Source organism: Phoxinus phoxinus (genome assembly GCF_949152265.1).
Source record: "Phoxinus phoxinus genome assembly, chromosome: 7".
Taxonomy (NCBI): Eukaryota; Metazoa; Chordata; class Actinopteri; order Cypriniformes; family Leuciscidae; genus Phoxinus; species Phoxinus phoxinus.
In genome coordinates, this window is record NC_136882.1 from 11310171 (window position 1) to 11324931 (window position 14761).

Genomic DNA, 14761 nt, shown 5'->3' on the forward strand with positions numbered 1-14761 from the left:
GAATAATGCTAAGGGTCTGTGTTTGTTTTACGGTAAACCCTGACCGTACCTTTCTATGGCTCTTTTCATGCGGCAGGAGTCACTCAGGCTGCCGGATTGTGAGTGAACCAAAACGAACTGAAGTGATAATGATAAACTATGACCTTGGGTTCTGTAGAGGAATCTGGGTTTTGATTTGCTGGTTTCCTGTTCATCTTCAGCTGTGTGAGAGGTGTGGAGTGTGTGGCTTCGGCACATGCCGGGTGTGCTTCTCATTAGTGGTGTTGAGGAGCGGTGGATGAGTGCCATCATAGACAGACGCTAATGGAAAGACCCATGCGTGTCATCAGGCTTAGCAATATTCTCTCGGCAGCATGTATAAATAGAAACGGGCAGATATGATTTGTTTACTTTGCACACTAATGTTTTTTTTTTCTTGGGATGTTCTAAACATGCATTGCTGTGCGGCATTACAGACAATTGCTTACATTGTGTTACATGGTGCACTTTCAAATACTTTAGGTGTTTGGTTTTTTTGGCCAAGTTAAGTTTTTTATTTATTTATTTTTTTAGTAAATTCATAATATATTATCTTTGAAATATAGATCAAGCTTACTGCTGATGGCACTGACAAGAAATATATGTATAAGTAATGTAATTTATAATTGTAATGATGAAGCTGCAATTGAGTTAATTTACAACTGATTAACTTTAAATGTAATATCAAATAACACCCTTCAGTTAAAATTAAAATCAAGTACTTTTCATGTGCTTTAGTATATTAATCCGAAACATAAAAATAAGTGTATTTCTTTAAAGCATGACAAAATAATATTAAAACACATGTTGTTGTTGCTGCTTTAAAAAAAAAAAAAGACGTACTAAAAAGTGTACTTAAGAAAGCCTTTAAGTTGCCTTTTATTTCATTAAAATAACATCTGCAAGTACAGTTTTTAAGTATACTTTTGAGATGTTGAATGCACCAGAAATGTACATTCTATGTAGTTAAGCACACTTCTTTTCCAGAAGGGTAAAAAGAGCATTATGATTAAAGGGGTCATGACGAGAAATAAAATTTGCCTTGAAGTTTTGACTTATAAGAGGTCTTTGTACCATTAAAACACCCAAATGTCATAGCTTAAAATTCCTTCCTCATTATAAACAATGGATTTATTTAATCAAGCTCCAAAAATGGCTTGTTTTGATATTGCGGGATCTGTGATGTGATGTCACATGATTAATTGCAATTACATATGCCTGCCTCCTGGCAAGACATTGACATCATCACACCATAGGCCCCGCCCACTGGCATTCATTGGCTTAACGGCTGACATTTGCCTATACACTGGATCTGAGCGTCGTGTCAAAAGCAAAGAGAACCCATTATAATCACAGATGCTGTCACTGGATACAGTATATGATACCCATTCAGCTTCTGACATACTCAGCACACTTGAGTCAAAAACAAGACAAATGGAAGAGTGAAAGAACATTCGGTTTATTTCATTGGCGGCCTGGATCGCGTCATATATATATTTAGATTATATTCATTTTAATTGGCATCATATATATTAGCATATATATTATTATTATTATTATTAGCATTATCTAAATGTTTCTTGAGGTTCACTTGTAATGTTAATATGTTTTTTTGCAACAACATTTATTTGTATATTCTGTATATATTTTGCATACAATTGTATTAACATTATAAGTGAACCTTGAATAATGAAAGTGAAGTCTTAAATAATGCTATAAATTCATGTCATGACCCCTTGCTGATTATAGCTTAATTTGGCAATATATTCTTGTCGGTCATTGTGATTTTGCAAAATGAGACGTTCCTGGATCAACATATTCTGTTGATCCTGGAACAATTCCTGTCCAAAAATGTCCTAAATCTTCCTACCCTTAAAACTAAAACCTTCCCATAACTTATTCCTAAAGTCAGAGAGAAATGATAGGTGAATAACAAAGCACCCTTGTTTTAAGCCTAACCTTGACATAAAATGTAAACTTCTCTTTCAAATCGGTTTGGATGATTGGCATGTTGTTCCATGATCAACAAAGATGCTGATCCAGGAACATGCTTGTCATGGGTTGCTGTTTAGCATATCCAATGAAGATATGTGACAATTTAAAAAGAAATACCAATATTTAATGAACACAAAGAGCAAGACATTGTACTGAGGAAAACTGAGGGCTTAAATACACAAGGAATGATAATCAACAGAACAGGGAACAACAAATGAATGAGATCACAGGCAAGCTTTGCAGTTATCAGCCAGAATCAGCAGTCATTTAAAAGTGATCAAAATAAAATAAAAACAACAGCAATTCATCTATCATGCATACTAATTTAACCTTTGTTGTCGTTTGTTTCACTCCATTCACATTTATATATATTTATATATTATATATATATATTATAATGCAGGCCAATAAATATAATAAAAAATATACTAAAGTGTATTTCTGAAATATTAAAGTATATTTCTGGGTACTAGTTCTTTCATACTGTATTAAAATTGAAAGTCACTCAAAACGTTTACATTATCAGTGAAATGGTGTTCACCGAAACCATTTTGGACCTTGAATTCACCAGAGAGCGACGTGCATGATTTACACTGTAATTTCATTTCCGAACTCTCTTGGCGACTGTTGCCGCCAGACTTGTCACTGACATCTGAGGTGTCCTGAAATAGACTAAGGAAAAATTGTGTGAGGGCTGAAACAGGACATGATGGCTGGTGTCGCTTTGAACTTGGTGAGGTATATTCTCTAATATAAACTGGATTCTTGCGTGAGCTGTATGGCAGATTCTGGGCAAAGTGGTTTGGCAGGACGAGAGCTTCTGCCATTGGCGGCACACCCAGGTTCTCACTTCATCCATTCTGACTAGCCAGCTAGCATTATGCACGCATCATTTGCCCCCAGCGTATCCCATACAGCCCCAGGACAAGAGAATAGAAAGACAAGAGAACAAATCCTGCTGCAAGGTCTCCTGCACCGTGGCGACTTTTAATTATGTGTCATTGGCAAGCACTCTGTGTAGGGCTTTATTTTGTGGTGAAATGTCTTGATGGAGGTATAGGGAGCATGAGGAAAACAGGGCAAGAGTTTGACAGTGCCCGAGGTGCGTGCTTGAGAGCTTGCGTGCAACTGCTCAAGTCTTGTCTGAATGCGTGCAGTCTGAATGAAAGAGCTGAGTTGGATCATTAAACCGTCCCACTTCTAACCATCCTATTTACTACTATAAGCCAGGATAAGATTCCTGTTTAAGCTCGATCAGACACACCTTAAAATAACACACCCTGACATGTTACCTCAGGTCAGGGAAAACAAACCTGGAAACAGGGTTTGAGATATTATTTGTTTATTTCCCCCTTCATTTAGCACCATTTACCATTTTCTCCATTGACAGGCAGTCAGAATTATTTGAAATATTATTTATATTATATTATATACTATAATATAATTAGGGCTGTCAAAAGATTAATCACGATTAATCCAAAATCCAAAATAAAAGTTTGTGTTTACATAATATATGTGTGTGTACTGTGTATAATTATTTATATATATATAAAAACACACACAATCATGTATATATTTAAGAAAAATTGGTTATATTTATATATAAAATATTTATATATAATATAAATTATATAAATGTATATACAGTATATAAATTCAATTATTCCTTAAATATATACATGAATGTGTGTGTATTTATACATAATAATTCTACACAGTATACACACATATATTATGTAAACACAAATTTTTATTTTGGATGCGATTAATCACGATTAATCTTTTGACAGCCCTAAATATAATATATTATATTATATTATATAGCTCAAGTGATTGGCTCTAAAACTTTATTTTCATTTTGCTAATTTTTATTATGATTACTTCATATTATTAGTTTTATATAGGCTATTATATGGCATTTATGAGACTTTCTAAAAGTAGTCATGTTACAGTATATTCGTAAATAAGACTCCAGACTCCGTGGACTTATTTTTTAAATACATTTTTCACACCCTAGGACTATTTAAAATTAATCCGTGAAGACAAAAAAGGTGATATTTAATTGTGAAAAGCATTAACAAAATGGTGACTAGTTACGGAACTACTTATAAATGATATACACTTATGCATTCATATAAAATCCATAATTTGGAATATGTATTCATATTCTTATCAACAATATTATGAATGGTCATGTCTTGTCTCTTATTTAAAATATCAAATGATTGAGTATTTATGACAAACATTTATGACAAATATTCTAAGCATCACAGCAGGTCTTGAAAAACGAATTAGTTCTAAGTCTTGTTGCTGACCTTTAGTCATGTCAATACTTCTCCGATCCAAGAGAAGAAATGTCAAGGTGAAGCCCTAGGACTTCAGAACTTCCTGGTTCTCTGTTGTGTTGTATTTGCAGGCCATGCGGGCAATTACTTCAGCCTCCCACGAGCGGAGGCGAGGGGCAGTATTCTAATGTGCTAGTGAAGATAAATACTAGTAATCTCCTCCCTGTCGAAATGCATTGCTGTTGACTGGCCAGGGTTCTTTAATGTTTGCTCAACAGCCTTCTGCGGGGAAGCAAATCCACAATGCCTGGAGACCCTGATATACCACACGTACACAAACACGAAATGATGTCTGGTTATTAGCAGAATGGCTCAGCATATCAGCTGCGGTTCTCAAACTCATGAAGATATAGGAACTGTTTAGCACAAAATTATACTTGGTCTCCATATAAAACCTTTTTTTTTTTCTTCAGTGTGGGATTGTCACGTCTGTTCAATGTTTTTTCTCAGTTGTCATGTCTTTTATTTTGTATATTGTCAAAATCATGGTTCCTGTCAAGTGTCATGTGACTCCCTCTTCCCTTCATGGCCTTTAAAAACACAAAGTTAAAACTTATGTTAAAATGTTAAGGGATAAGAGCCCAACTGCAACACTAATCACCATAATGGTGGTTTTCACCATTAAAAAAAATCAATAAAACATCAACACCTAAACCCTTAATACTTTTTCAATAAGAACTTTTGTAGTTTCAGTGAAAAGAGGAGGCGTGTTCCGGCGCAAGCGCCCCTGGTGGTATTTTGCAGTTTGAGAAAACAATTCGCCACAGACCAGGAAAAAAGTCAGTGGCGCGTTATTCAGATGCTATTTGAAGGGCGCATGCTTGCCCATAATGTAGCGTGCACAACGCGCGCATACACTTTGCTTCTCTCATACACAGACGCAGCAGGTCAATTTTTGCAAACCATACATTATTACAAGGAAAAATATTACCACACGATGGAAATCTTTGTGGTGTCCATGAAGATGTGAAAAAATAGGCATAAATCTAGCTTACACATTTACCCAAATTATTCAGGCTAATTGTAGTAATGACGGATCAAACTGGTTTGATCAATAGTGGTCAGACACATCGGTATATAAGGACATCTGATAAAGTGGGTTGTCCATCAAGAACCAGGAAACACAATTCTGAAGACTGCGAAATCACCTTTACCATCATGTAAGTTGCGTGTGCTGGCAAATCCGCCGTTATAATAGCAATCCACCATGGAACAAGCACGCCTGCTCTTAAAGGGAATGTGAGATGACGCTCTGATTGGTTTATTTCACGTTACGGCCAAACCACACCTATGAGTAATTCAGATCACTTCAGGCTACTTCAGACCAACCCATTTTAGATTTGTGTCGAGCGCAAGAGTAATTTATCCCGCCGGTATAATAGCAACATTAAAGTTACTTGCGTTTCGCATTTGATACTTGCGTTTCAGATCGTTAAAATAGGGCCCATAGTGTGTAATGGTTGGAAGTCAGTTTACATTTTTTTGCTGTGTCCCAATTCAAAGCCCACACCTTTGAAGCCGCGAAGTTCCGACTGAGCGTTGTTAAATGGGACGGTCTAGCCTACCGAGGAATGTTCTTGACCTATAGCAAATGTGACAGCTGTTGTTGATGAGTGACTGTAATGATTGTGCTGTTTTGAAAGTTACATTAAATTGTCTGAAAACTAAACAGGGGTCGCAAACAGTCTACATATGTTCACCATGGTCCATTTATTTTTATATAATAAAGAGTATAAACTTAAGTATAAAGTATAAACTTAAAGGGATACTTCACTTTGAAATTAAATTTTGGTATGTTTTAGCTTACCTCAAGGTTCAATTTTGATATTTTTAGGTCAAACCGTTCTTGTCTGACAGTCATATCATGCAGGTCTATGGTCACTGTCTCAAAGAGCATGCACAGAGTCCAAATTAAAACAATTCCCCATCGTCCAAATTAAACAATTCCCCATCGTAAGTACACATTGATGGCCTAAGACACGAAACGAGCGGTTTGTGTGAGAAAACGAACATTATTTATATAGTTTTTACCTCTTGTAATACAGCCACGTCCAAAGTGATCTGAGGGCGCTTATGTTTTATGTTACATATTGTGTACTGATATTTTCAGCCTTGGCTCATTAGAAATAGGCTTTTTTTTTTTGCAAAACGTTGCGCACATTTCGCGACTGCTTCAAAGTGATATGTCTATATGTGGCGCTAAAAGCGTGTTTTTCCTGTAACAGATGAACGTGAGTATTTTATAAATTTTTACGTACACCTACACTAAACCGAACATATGGAGCTGGTTAAGTGATGAAAACTCCTAAATATATTTGTTTATAAATCATGCACTATGGTAAAAATAGCTTTGAGGTCATAACATGCAAGGAGACAAGTGACAACAAGTCTTTATTAATCCATAATCTGCCCCTGTAATCATAATTGTGTGTGAAAACTATTCAAAGTGCTGGCTGTTTTACTTCCTCTTGTGTTCATTTCTGTTGGAAACTGAAGTTATATCATATTGGTACTTTTACATTTTGCAAAAATGTTGCCACTGGTAAGTTTTTCCAACGAGCCCTGTTTTGGATATTTTCCACTTGCAGTGTTACCCTCACAAAGGTCCTGTCAATTTCAGTTCCAAGTTCAGTATTTGTAAAGATGTGTATTTCTGTAAAATTGTACATACTGTATGCAAAGCATTTGTTTTATATGTTGTCAATAAGTTGAAATTGTTCATTTCCTAGTCTAGCCCAAAATACAATCACAAATGAGATGACCTTGGATATTACAGCTAAACATTCTTGTGGCCTGTTAAATGCCACATATTTTATATATGCATGCTTTTTTTCCAACATAAAAAAGAGCCCGATGGAATGCTTGGGTTGATGGGATGTTCCTTCTGTTAGTGGGTGATGTCTTTAGTGGCTTTCTCAGACAGGAACCCCACATTTGGCATGGCTGGCTTCATTAAAGTGCTCTGTCACTGGTGTTGGGGTATGGAGAGGGGGCTGCCACTGTAAGACACCCCCCATGCAGTCAAGCCCAGCCAAAAGAGCAGTGCAAGACAGCTGTAATTACGCTGTATTCAGTTAATTACCCCCTGAAACCCACATCTTTAGCGGAGGTCTCCTTGAATATGCAGATGCCGCTCTGTTGTAATTAACTCTGCTTTGTAGGTTTTCAAGGGCTTCTCTTTCCTTGGCCTTTGATCGAGCGGGGTATATCCTGCTATATATAGAGAGAACTCGAAGGCTTCTCGCTGAAAAAATAAAATAAAATCGCTGAGCTTTGCTGTCATCAGCGCAAGTTTAAGGTGTTTTGTGAATCCGTGTTGTGTTTCAGTGCGCTGGCGCACTCACCCACTCGTCTAGTTTGATAAATGCAAATGGCTTTAAATTGGCAACCTATAATCATACACCTGACAGCCACTTATTATTGGTTGATACGATTACTTTCAAATGAGCACAAATTATCATTTGCTTGGAAAATTGTTTTGGCGTGAGTGGGAGAAAAAGCTTTTTTTATTTGTGTGTGTGTGTGTGTAAAAATGCAGGTATATTTAGTTCAAGGTTTTCATAATGTAGCTTTTTTTTTCAGTGAGAGAGATTTATTTAGATTATAGTCATCCTAAAAGTACTTATACCCTGACACTTGAGTCACTCTGATCTGAATGTAATTCCATTCAATTTAAAATAAAATATTAGATATAAAATTCTAAAATTATAAATAAAAATGAGTAAAAAATAAATAACAAAATAAGTATACATATACATAAGAACATACATGATATGTGCATAATATGTAAAAAATAACATAATACTGCATCTAATGATAAAACAAAACATTCATATAGAAATGAAAAATAACTATTAATGTTCTACATTTGACAACCACAAAGTGTCACAATACTTTGAACACATTTATTTTTGTTAAATTCTTTACTTGTAAAGTGTGTTTGTGTATCTTTCTTTAAAATCAATTTGGAGAAACTTATATTATTTTTTAACTACCAAATTAGTGTTGCTTAAAGGGTTAGTTCAAATTCTGTCAGTAATCCCTCATGTTGTTCCAACCCCGTAAGACTTTCGTTCACCTTCGGAACACACATTAAGATATTTTTGATGAAATCTGAGAGCTGGATCACTCCTCCATAGACTTCTATTGTAAAGTTCTATTGAATAACTTCTAAAGTTATTAAAGACATCGTTAAAATAGTCCAAGTTACTACTGTGGCTCAACATTAAGTTTATCAAGCGACGAGAAAACTTTTTGTGCAAAAAAACCCCTAAAATAACCACTTTATTCAACTTTTAATTTTCTTCCATGTGTGCCTCTGAGTGAGTTCACGAGAGCGCCACGACGCATGCGTGAGAACTGAGAAGATGACACAGATGGGTCTCGATGTAGTGTTTAGAATGGTTCTAAAGTGTGCATTTCCTGGATGTCCGAATCGTGAGAAACCAACGGGAAAATGTAAAAGTGCTTTACCAATGCCGCAAAATGAATGGCTTATCTTTCACACTTTCCCATCAAATGATCGTGAGCGCCATCTTCACAAATATTTTTGTGCACAAAAATATTTTTGTCGCTTGATAAACTTAAGGTTAAGCCATTGTAGTCACTTGGACTTACACATTATTTATAGTCCATATAAGTTCACTTTTGATTTATATTTGTGTGCGTATATTATTACTAATCCATCCATTATCTAAAGCAATAGCAGCGTGTTTGTTAATGTGTGCTCAATAATGTGAGCATGTGCACGCATGCCTGTGCGTGTTTGTCTTGTTTTGCTCTTTCTTTACAGCATTAAATGCAGATCCCTGCCATTTGGGTTGTGAAAGTCTTGTAACCTTCAGTCAGAATCCTGCCAGATTAGACTTTGTGTCAGGGCCGTAAGCCTAATTATGGGAGCAATTACACTTAGCTCTAAATGTGAAGTATTGACACAACTAATTGCTTCCGAGAGGTCTCTGTTTTCCTAATAATGTACCTCCAAAGTGGTCTGGCATTAGCCTATTTTATTTGCAATGAAAATACATATTACGGAGTCAAAGAGTACTGACTTTTCTTGTGAATTGGCACCGGCGCAAAATTTGCTCGGGAGACTCTGCGGGTTTGGATTGTTGCTAATAACGCAATTGTCAGAAGAGTAATCACTGTAATGCTATAGAGTATAACTGAAGCCTGTCATCTGCAAAGACTGTCTTGTATCAGTTTTTCCCATCTATTTTTTTATTTTTTTTGCCACTGCAGCTGCATGGCTGCGATTCATTCAGCTGCAATTAAAGGCCGTGATTAATGAACTCACGAGGGCAAATTCTCTGACTTTGAGCAGAGGCAGATCATGTGTGTGGCGTGTGTGTGATGCAAGCTTGTCTTGATCCATACCGTAACACTAGGACTGTGGTAGGGCCCCCCTGCTTTACAGTCTAGACTACACAAATGTGTTCACTGAACAGAGCCCTAATAAGCCAGAGACCAATAACGTGCTATTAGAGAAAGTGCTCATATACATCTTTTGCACACATGAGGCCTGTGCTATATCATATACCCCACTGTGATTAATCTAGAGCGTGTTTTATTTTAGGCCATTTTTCAAACACAATACAGCATTATAATTCCCAATGTTGTGCTTGCATTAGTCCTCGGTGGGTAATTTGTCAGTTCCTAAGATGTATGACATGCACATATCCAGGCTTTTAAAAGTTAATGAACTGTGAAAAAAAAATACTACATTATTATTGGTCATTTACTGTGGCTTTATAAAGTTTATTATGTTTTATGGAAGATAAAAGAAGATATTTTGAGAGAAGTATTTTTTTCTTTCTTTTTCCCCCTACAGTTTACAATGGAAGTCAGTGGTCACCAAAAACTGTTTGGTTATGAACATTCTTCAAAATATCTTCATCCGTATTCCACGAAAGACAGAAAGTCATCCAGGTTTGGTACGACATGAGGGTGAGTAAATGATGACAGAATTTTTTTTTTTTTGGATGAAATATGCAATACATTTATTACATATGAGTGAGTGAGTGAGTGAGTGAGTGAGTGAGTGAGATAGTGAGTGAGATAGTGAGTGAGATAGTGAGTGAGATAGTGAGTGAGATAGTGAGTGAGATAGTGAGTGAGATAGTGAGTGAGTGAGTGAGTGAGTGAGTGAGTGAGTGAGTGAGTGAGTGAGTGAGTGAGTGAGTGAGTGAGTGAGTGAGTGAGTGAGTGAGTGAGTGAGTGAGTGAGTGAGTGAGTGAGTGAGTGAGTGAGTGAGTGAGTGAGTGAGTGAGTGAGTGAGTGAGTGAGTGAGTGAGTGACTTCCTTCCTTCCAGGGCCATAGAGAGAAAGAGTTGCGACACTCCCATAGACCTCCGTTGTAAGAAATGGCGGCGCTTTTAACCGCCTACTTCCGGGATTTGAAGATCGGATTAGTTCCAAACACTGTCATTTGGGCGTTGGACCCCATTCACTTACATTGCTGCGCGTCGAGTTGTTCCAGAGGTAAGATGCTGAAATATCGACCTCGTTTGAATAGTCAACGGTCTATATTGTTTCAGAGGCCCTTTGCGATGCTTATACTGGTCTTCATTTGTATATGCACAGCGTAATTATTTATATTTTATCTTGGTTATTTCATCCAATTTTCTAGCATTGCCTGCTTGCTAGCAAGCGCGACTTCGCCCGCTGTGAAGGTAGCATCTAATTAGTTCGTAATGAATCGCTACCACCTTTATAGCAACTTTTATTTTATTTAGTTTTTGGGATATACTAACTGTTCATTATGTGACGTGTTGGCTGGGTTTGAGTGGTGAATGCTGCGCGTCGAGTTGTTCCAGAGGTAACGTAAGTTTCTGCAATATCGACCTCTTTTGAATTGTCAAGTTGTGCTAAAATATCACCATGAGATGTCCATCATCAGATGAGTGATATTGAAAAGTTAAATTAGAGTTAAGTTAAAGCCAGTGCTACTACCCATGCGAACATGAACACCAAGCTTTCCCCTCCAAAAATATAGCCTAAAACTTATCTAAGTAATATACAGTATTTTGTTGTCACCCTGCAAATGCAAAACTGACATTAACAAAATGCAATAACAGCTGAAAAAGTACTTGTGTGTGTGTTTTATTTTATATTTACCGTTCAATAATGCAATCACTGCTGTCTGCCCCATAGAAGAACATGACAGCCAGCGTATGTTTTAGAACTATTGGGGCTTACATGAACCACGTGACAGCCATAGCGGCGACATCAAAGAGTGTCGCAACTCTTTCTCTCTATGGCTCTGCTTCCTTCCTTCCTTCCTTCCTTCCTTCCTTCCTTCCTTCCTTCCTTCCTTCCTTCCTTCCTTCCTTCCTTCCTTCCTTCCTTCCTTCCTTCCTTCCTTCCTTCCTTCCTTCCTTCCTCCCTTCCTTCCTTCCTTCCTTCCTTCCTTCCTTCCTTCCTTCCTTCCTTCCTTCCTTCCTTCCTTCCTTCCTTCCTTCCTTCCTTCCTTCCTTCCTTCCTTCCTTCCTTCCTTCCTTCCTTCCTTCCTTCCTTCCTTCCTTCCTTCCTTCAACATCCAGAAAAACAAAACAAATCACCATGTTTTTAGGAATAAAATGTTGTATAGAATTAAGCAAGTTATATATGAACGAACTCCAGTTTGGTGTATGTAAGTGCTACTGGTGTGGATGTGAAAAATATTCATGTTGAGAAAACGGCCTTAAAAGGTATGGTAATTGAAATCTACATACACAAATAGACATGGTGCAATAAAACAGACTGTATTTTGGATGTTTTCTTTCAACTTCTCTGAAACAACACATTATGAAAAGCCAAATAGCCCAAAATGAGTGTATGAAAAAACAACAATGATTTTGCACTTAGCATCTTTGCCTTAAACTCAAGTGTCCATTATAAAGCTGACGAAACTGTGTGCTTCATAAGTGATGACCCATTTCATGTGTACTTTTTGAACTATTTGTGCATTCATCTGAAGCAATGCAATGACCCAAATCCCTGCAGTTCAATGTTGATGAATAATGTGTACTCAGCTATTTGCAGGCTGTAGTAATAGCTCGCTGCGACTTGCCAATAGCATTTGTGGAAAGAATGCTAAACAAAGCATTACTACTCTGGGTATCATAATGCATGAATAATAAATCAATTTCAACACAAATTGTATAAATAATCCTCATTCGCATGTATATAAAGCTATCATAAACACATATGTGGCGGTAATATAAACTGGCCGCACATTTGCATTTTAGATTCATTATCCTCCTCATTAAATTCATTGGTGTATCTAACAAGTATGCGGCACAGATGATTCATGATATGCAAACTGATCAAATAGGAAACTCATCCTCTGTGAAATGAGAGATAGGTGTGGCCTGAGGGAAAATCTACAGCTGACCAATTGCAATGCAACTGTTATGTTGGCTGGCAAGACAGAGGTGCCATTCCAAACTCTGATTGGCATGATCCAGGAGCAGATGGTGGAGGGATGGCATCCAAAACTGGCACCCAGAACACAACATGGCTCTTCGACAAAAAACAGCAAAGTTGTTAAAGTGCAAGACAAAAGAGAGGCTTTACGGAGATCTGGAAAACTCTACAACTCAGACTCACGCTGGGCTGCTTTATTGTTAGACATTGGCAGAATTGCAATTGATTACGGAATGTTTTGAATATTATACAAAAATATAATGTTACATTAAAAACAATAATATGAAATTAACTATGTTTTGATGCATTTGTGTGAATTAATTTGATGATAAAATTATAGGCAGTATTATCTTATGAAGTGGTGTTGGGTTTTCCTGTTTAAGTTTTTTTTTACTATGCCGAGATCAGCAAAAAAGTATTGTGTTTAACTTTCACACGCTATAATAAGGGCCACACATCGAGGCAGCGCATGCCTCAGACAAAACCTCAATGGTACTGGGAAAACCAAATGTTGTTTCCCTGTTTTTAATCACTACTTCAGTTGATTTGTCTCTTTGTTTTGCCATTCTCTTCACTAAATCATGCTCCAGACGTATTTACTCGTTAAACATACTGTTAAATCTGGGATTTGCTTCATCATGTTTGCACTCTTGGAGTGGGAATGGGATTGAATTGACAAATGCTTCAGCTGTAGAAACGTATCCCTTTAGACTGCCTGGGCTTTAACTCAGGTTTGATGTTGAGCTGAAACTTCGCACTCAAGACAGAGAGTCAGAGACAATGGCTTTAAATAATGTGTTTTTATCCTGCCAAATTATTTGACAGCTTCTAGGAAAAAAAAAAAAACACTGAAAGAAATGACTGAGTAGAGCCCAACGCTGTAAGAAACTTAATGAAAAGTGTATCCCCAGCAGACAGGAAAGGGCTTCCCGTACTGTTATTAAACATGATTGTATGTATTTGTATTTTGCAAAGTTTTTCTCTGTAGCTGCAGGGATATATACATACATATATATATATATATATATATATATATATATATATATATATATATATATATATATATATATATATATATATATATATATATATATATATATATATATATATATATATATATATATATATATATAGCCTATTAACATCTGCTTTCTCTGTTTTTGTAAAAGTGAAGAATGCTGTTCTTCCTCTCAACGTATTTAAGTCGCATTGGAACATTAAATCAATACTCAGACTTGATTGCGGCGACAGGGAGTTTTTATTTATTTATTTATTTGAGCATTAATCATTCTGCTCAAAAAGGAGAGGGCTGAAGCTATAGCTTATAAGCGCCCACCCCCAAAATCAAAACAGTACCACAATAGTACAAGGGAACATAAAGCAAAAACAACAAACTAACACATAGACGACAACAATAAATAGTACCACAATAGTACCAGGAAACCGTACAAAAGCAACAAAACAAACATAAGAACAACATCAATAAATAGTACTACAATAGTACCAGGGAACTTAATGCAAAAATAACAAAACCTCACTAGGACAACATCAAAAACAAAAAATAGTACTACAATAGTACCATCAATAAATAGTACTACAATAGCACCATAGAACATAGTGCAAAAGCAACAAAACAATCACAAGGACAACATCAATAAATAATGCCACATCGAACCAATAGTACCAGAGAACATAATGCATAGCAACCAAACAACCACAATGTCATCATCAATAAGAAAACAAAACAACCAAGGATGATTATGTACACTAGCAATAATGATTGCACCTAATGCCAATTCATTTCTTCTTCTCTATATTTTTCAAAAATCTTTAGTTTGTATTTATACTTGAAATTATTGATGTTTGAACATCGTTTCATCTCTATCTCTAAATTATTCCACAATTGAACCCCCTTAACTCTAGGACTAAAACTTTTCAGAGTTGTACTATGTTTCTGCGTCCTAAAGTTTAATTCATCACGTAAATCATAACCACCA

General features: G+C 36.4%; 1 protein-coding gene across 3 annotated transcripts in view; it reads left to right on the forward strand.

Moving 5' to 3' along the window:
- epha3 (eph receptor A3) overlaps window positions 1–14761 on the forward strand; it is a 202302-nt gene that overhangs the window by 55946 nt on the left and 131595 nt on the right. For all 3 annotated transcript variants that reach the window (XM_079619145.1, XM_079619144.1, XM_079619146.1), the window contains one exon: window positions 10189–10304. In XM_079619145.1, coding sequence (XP_079475271.1) covers window positions 10229–10304 — 76 coding nt within the window. In that variant the 5' untranslated portion in view covers window positions 10189–10228. The remainder of the gene's footprint in view (window positions 1–10188; window positions 10305–14761) is intronic.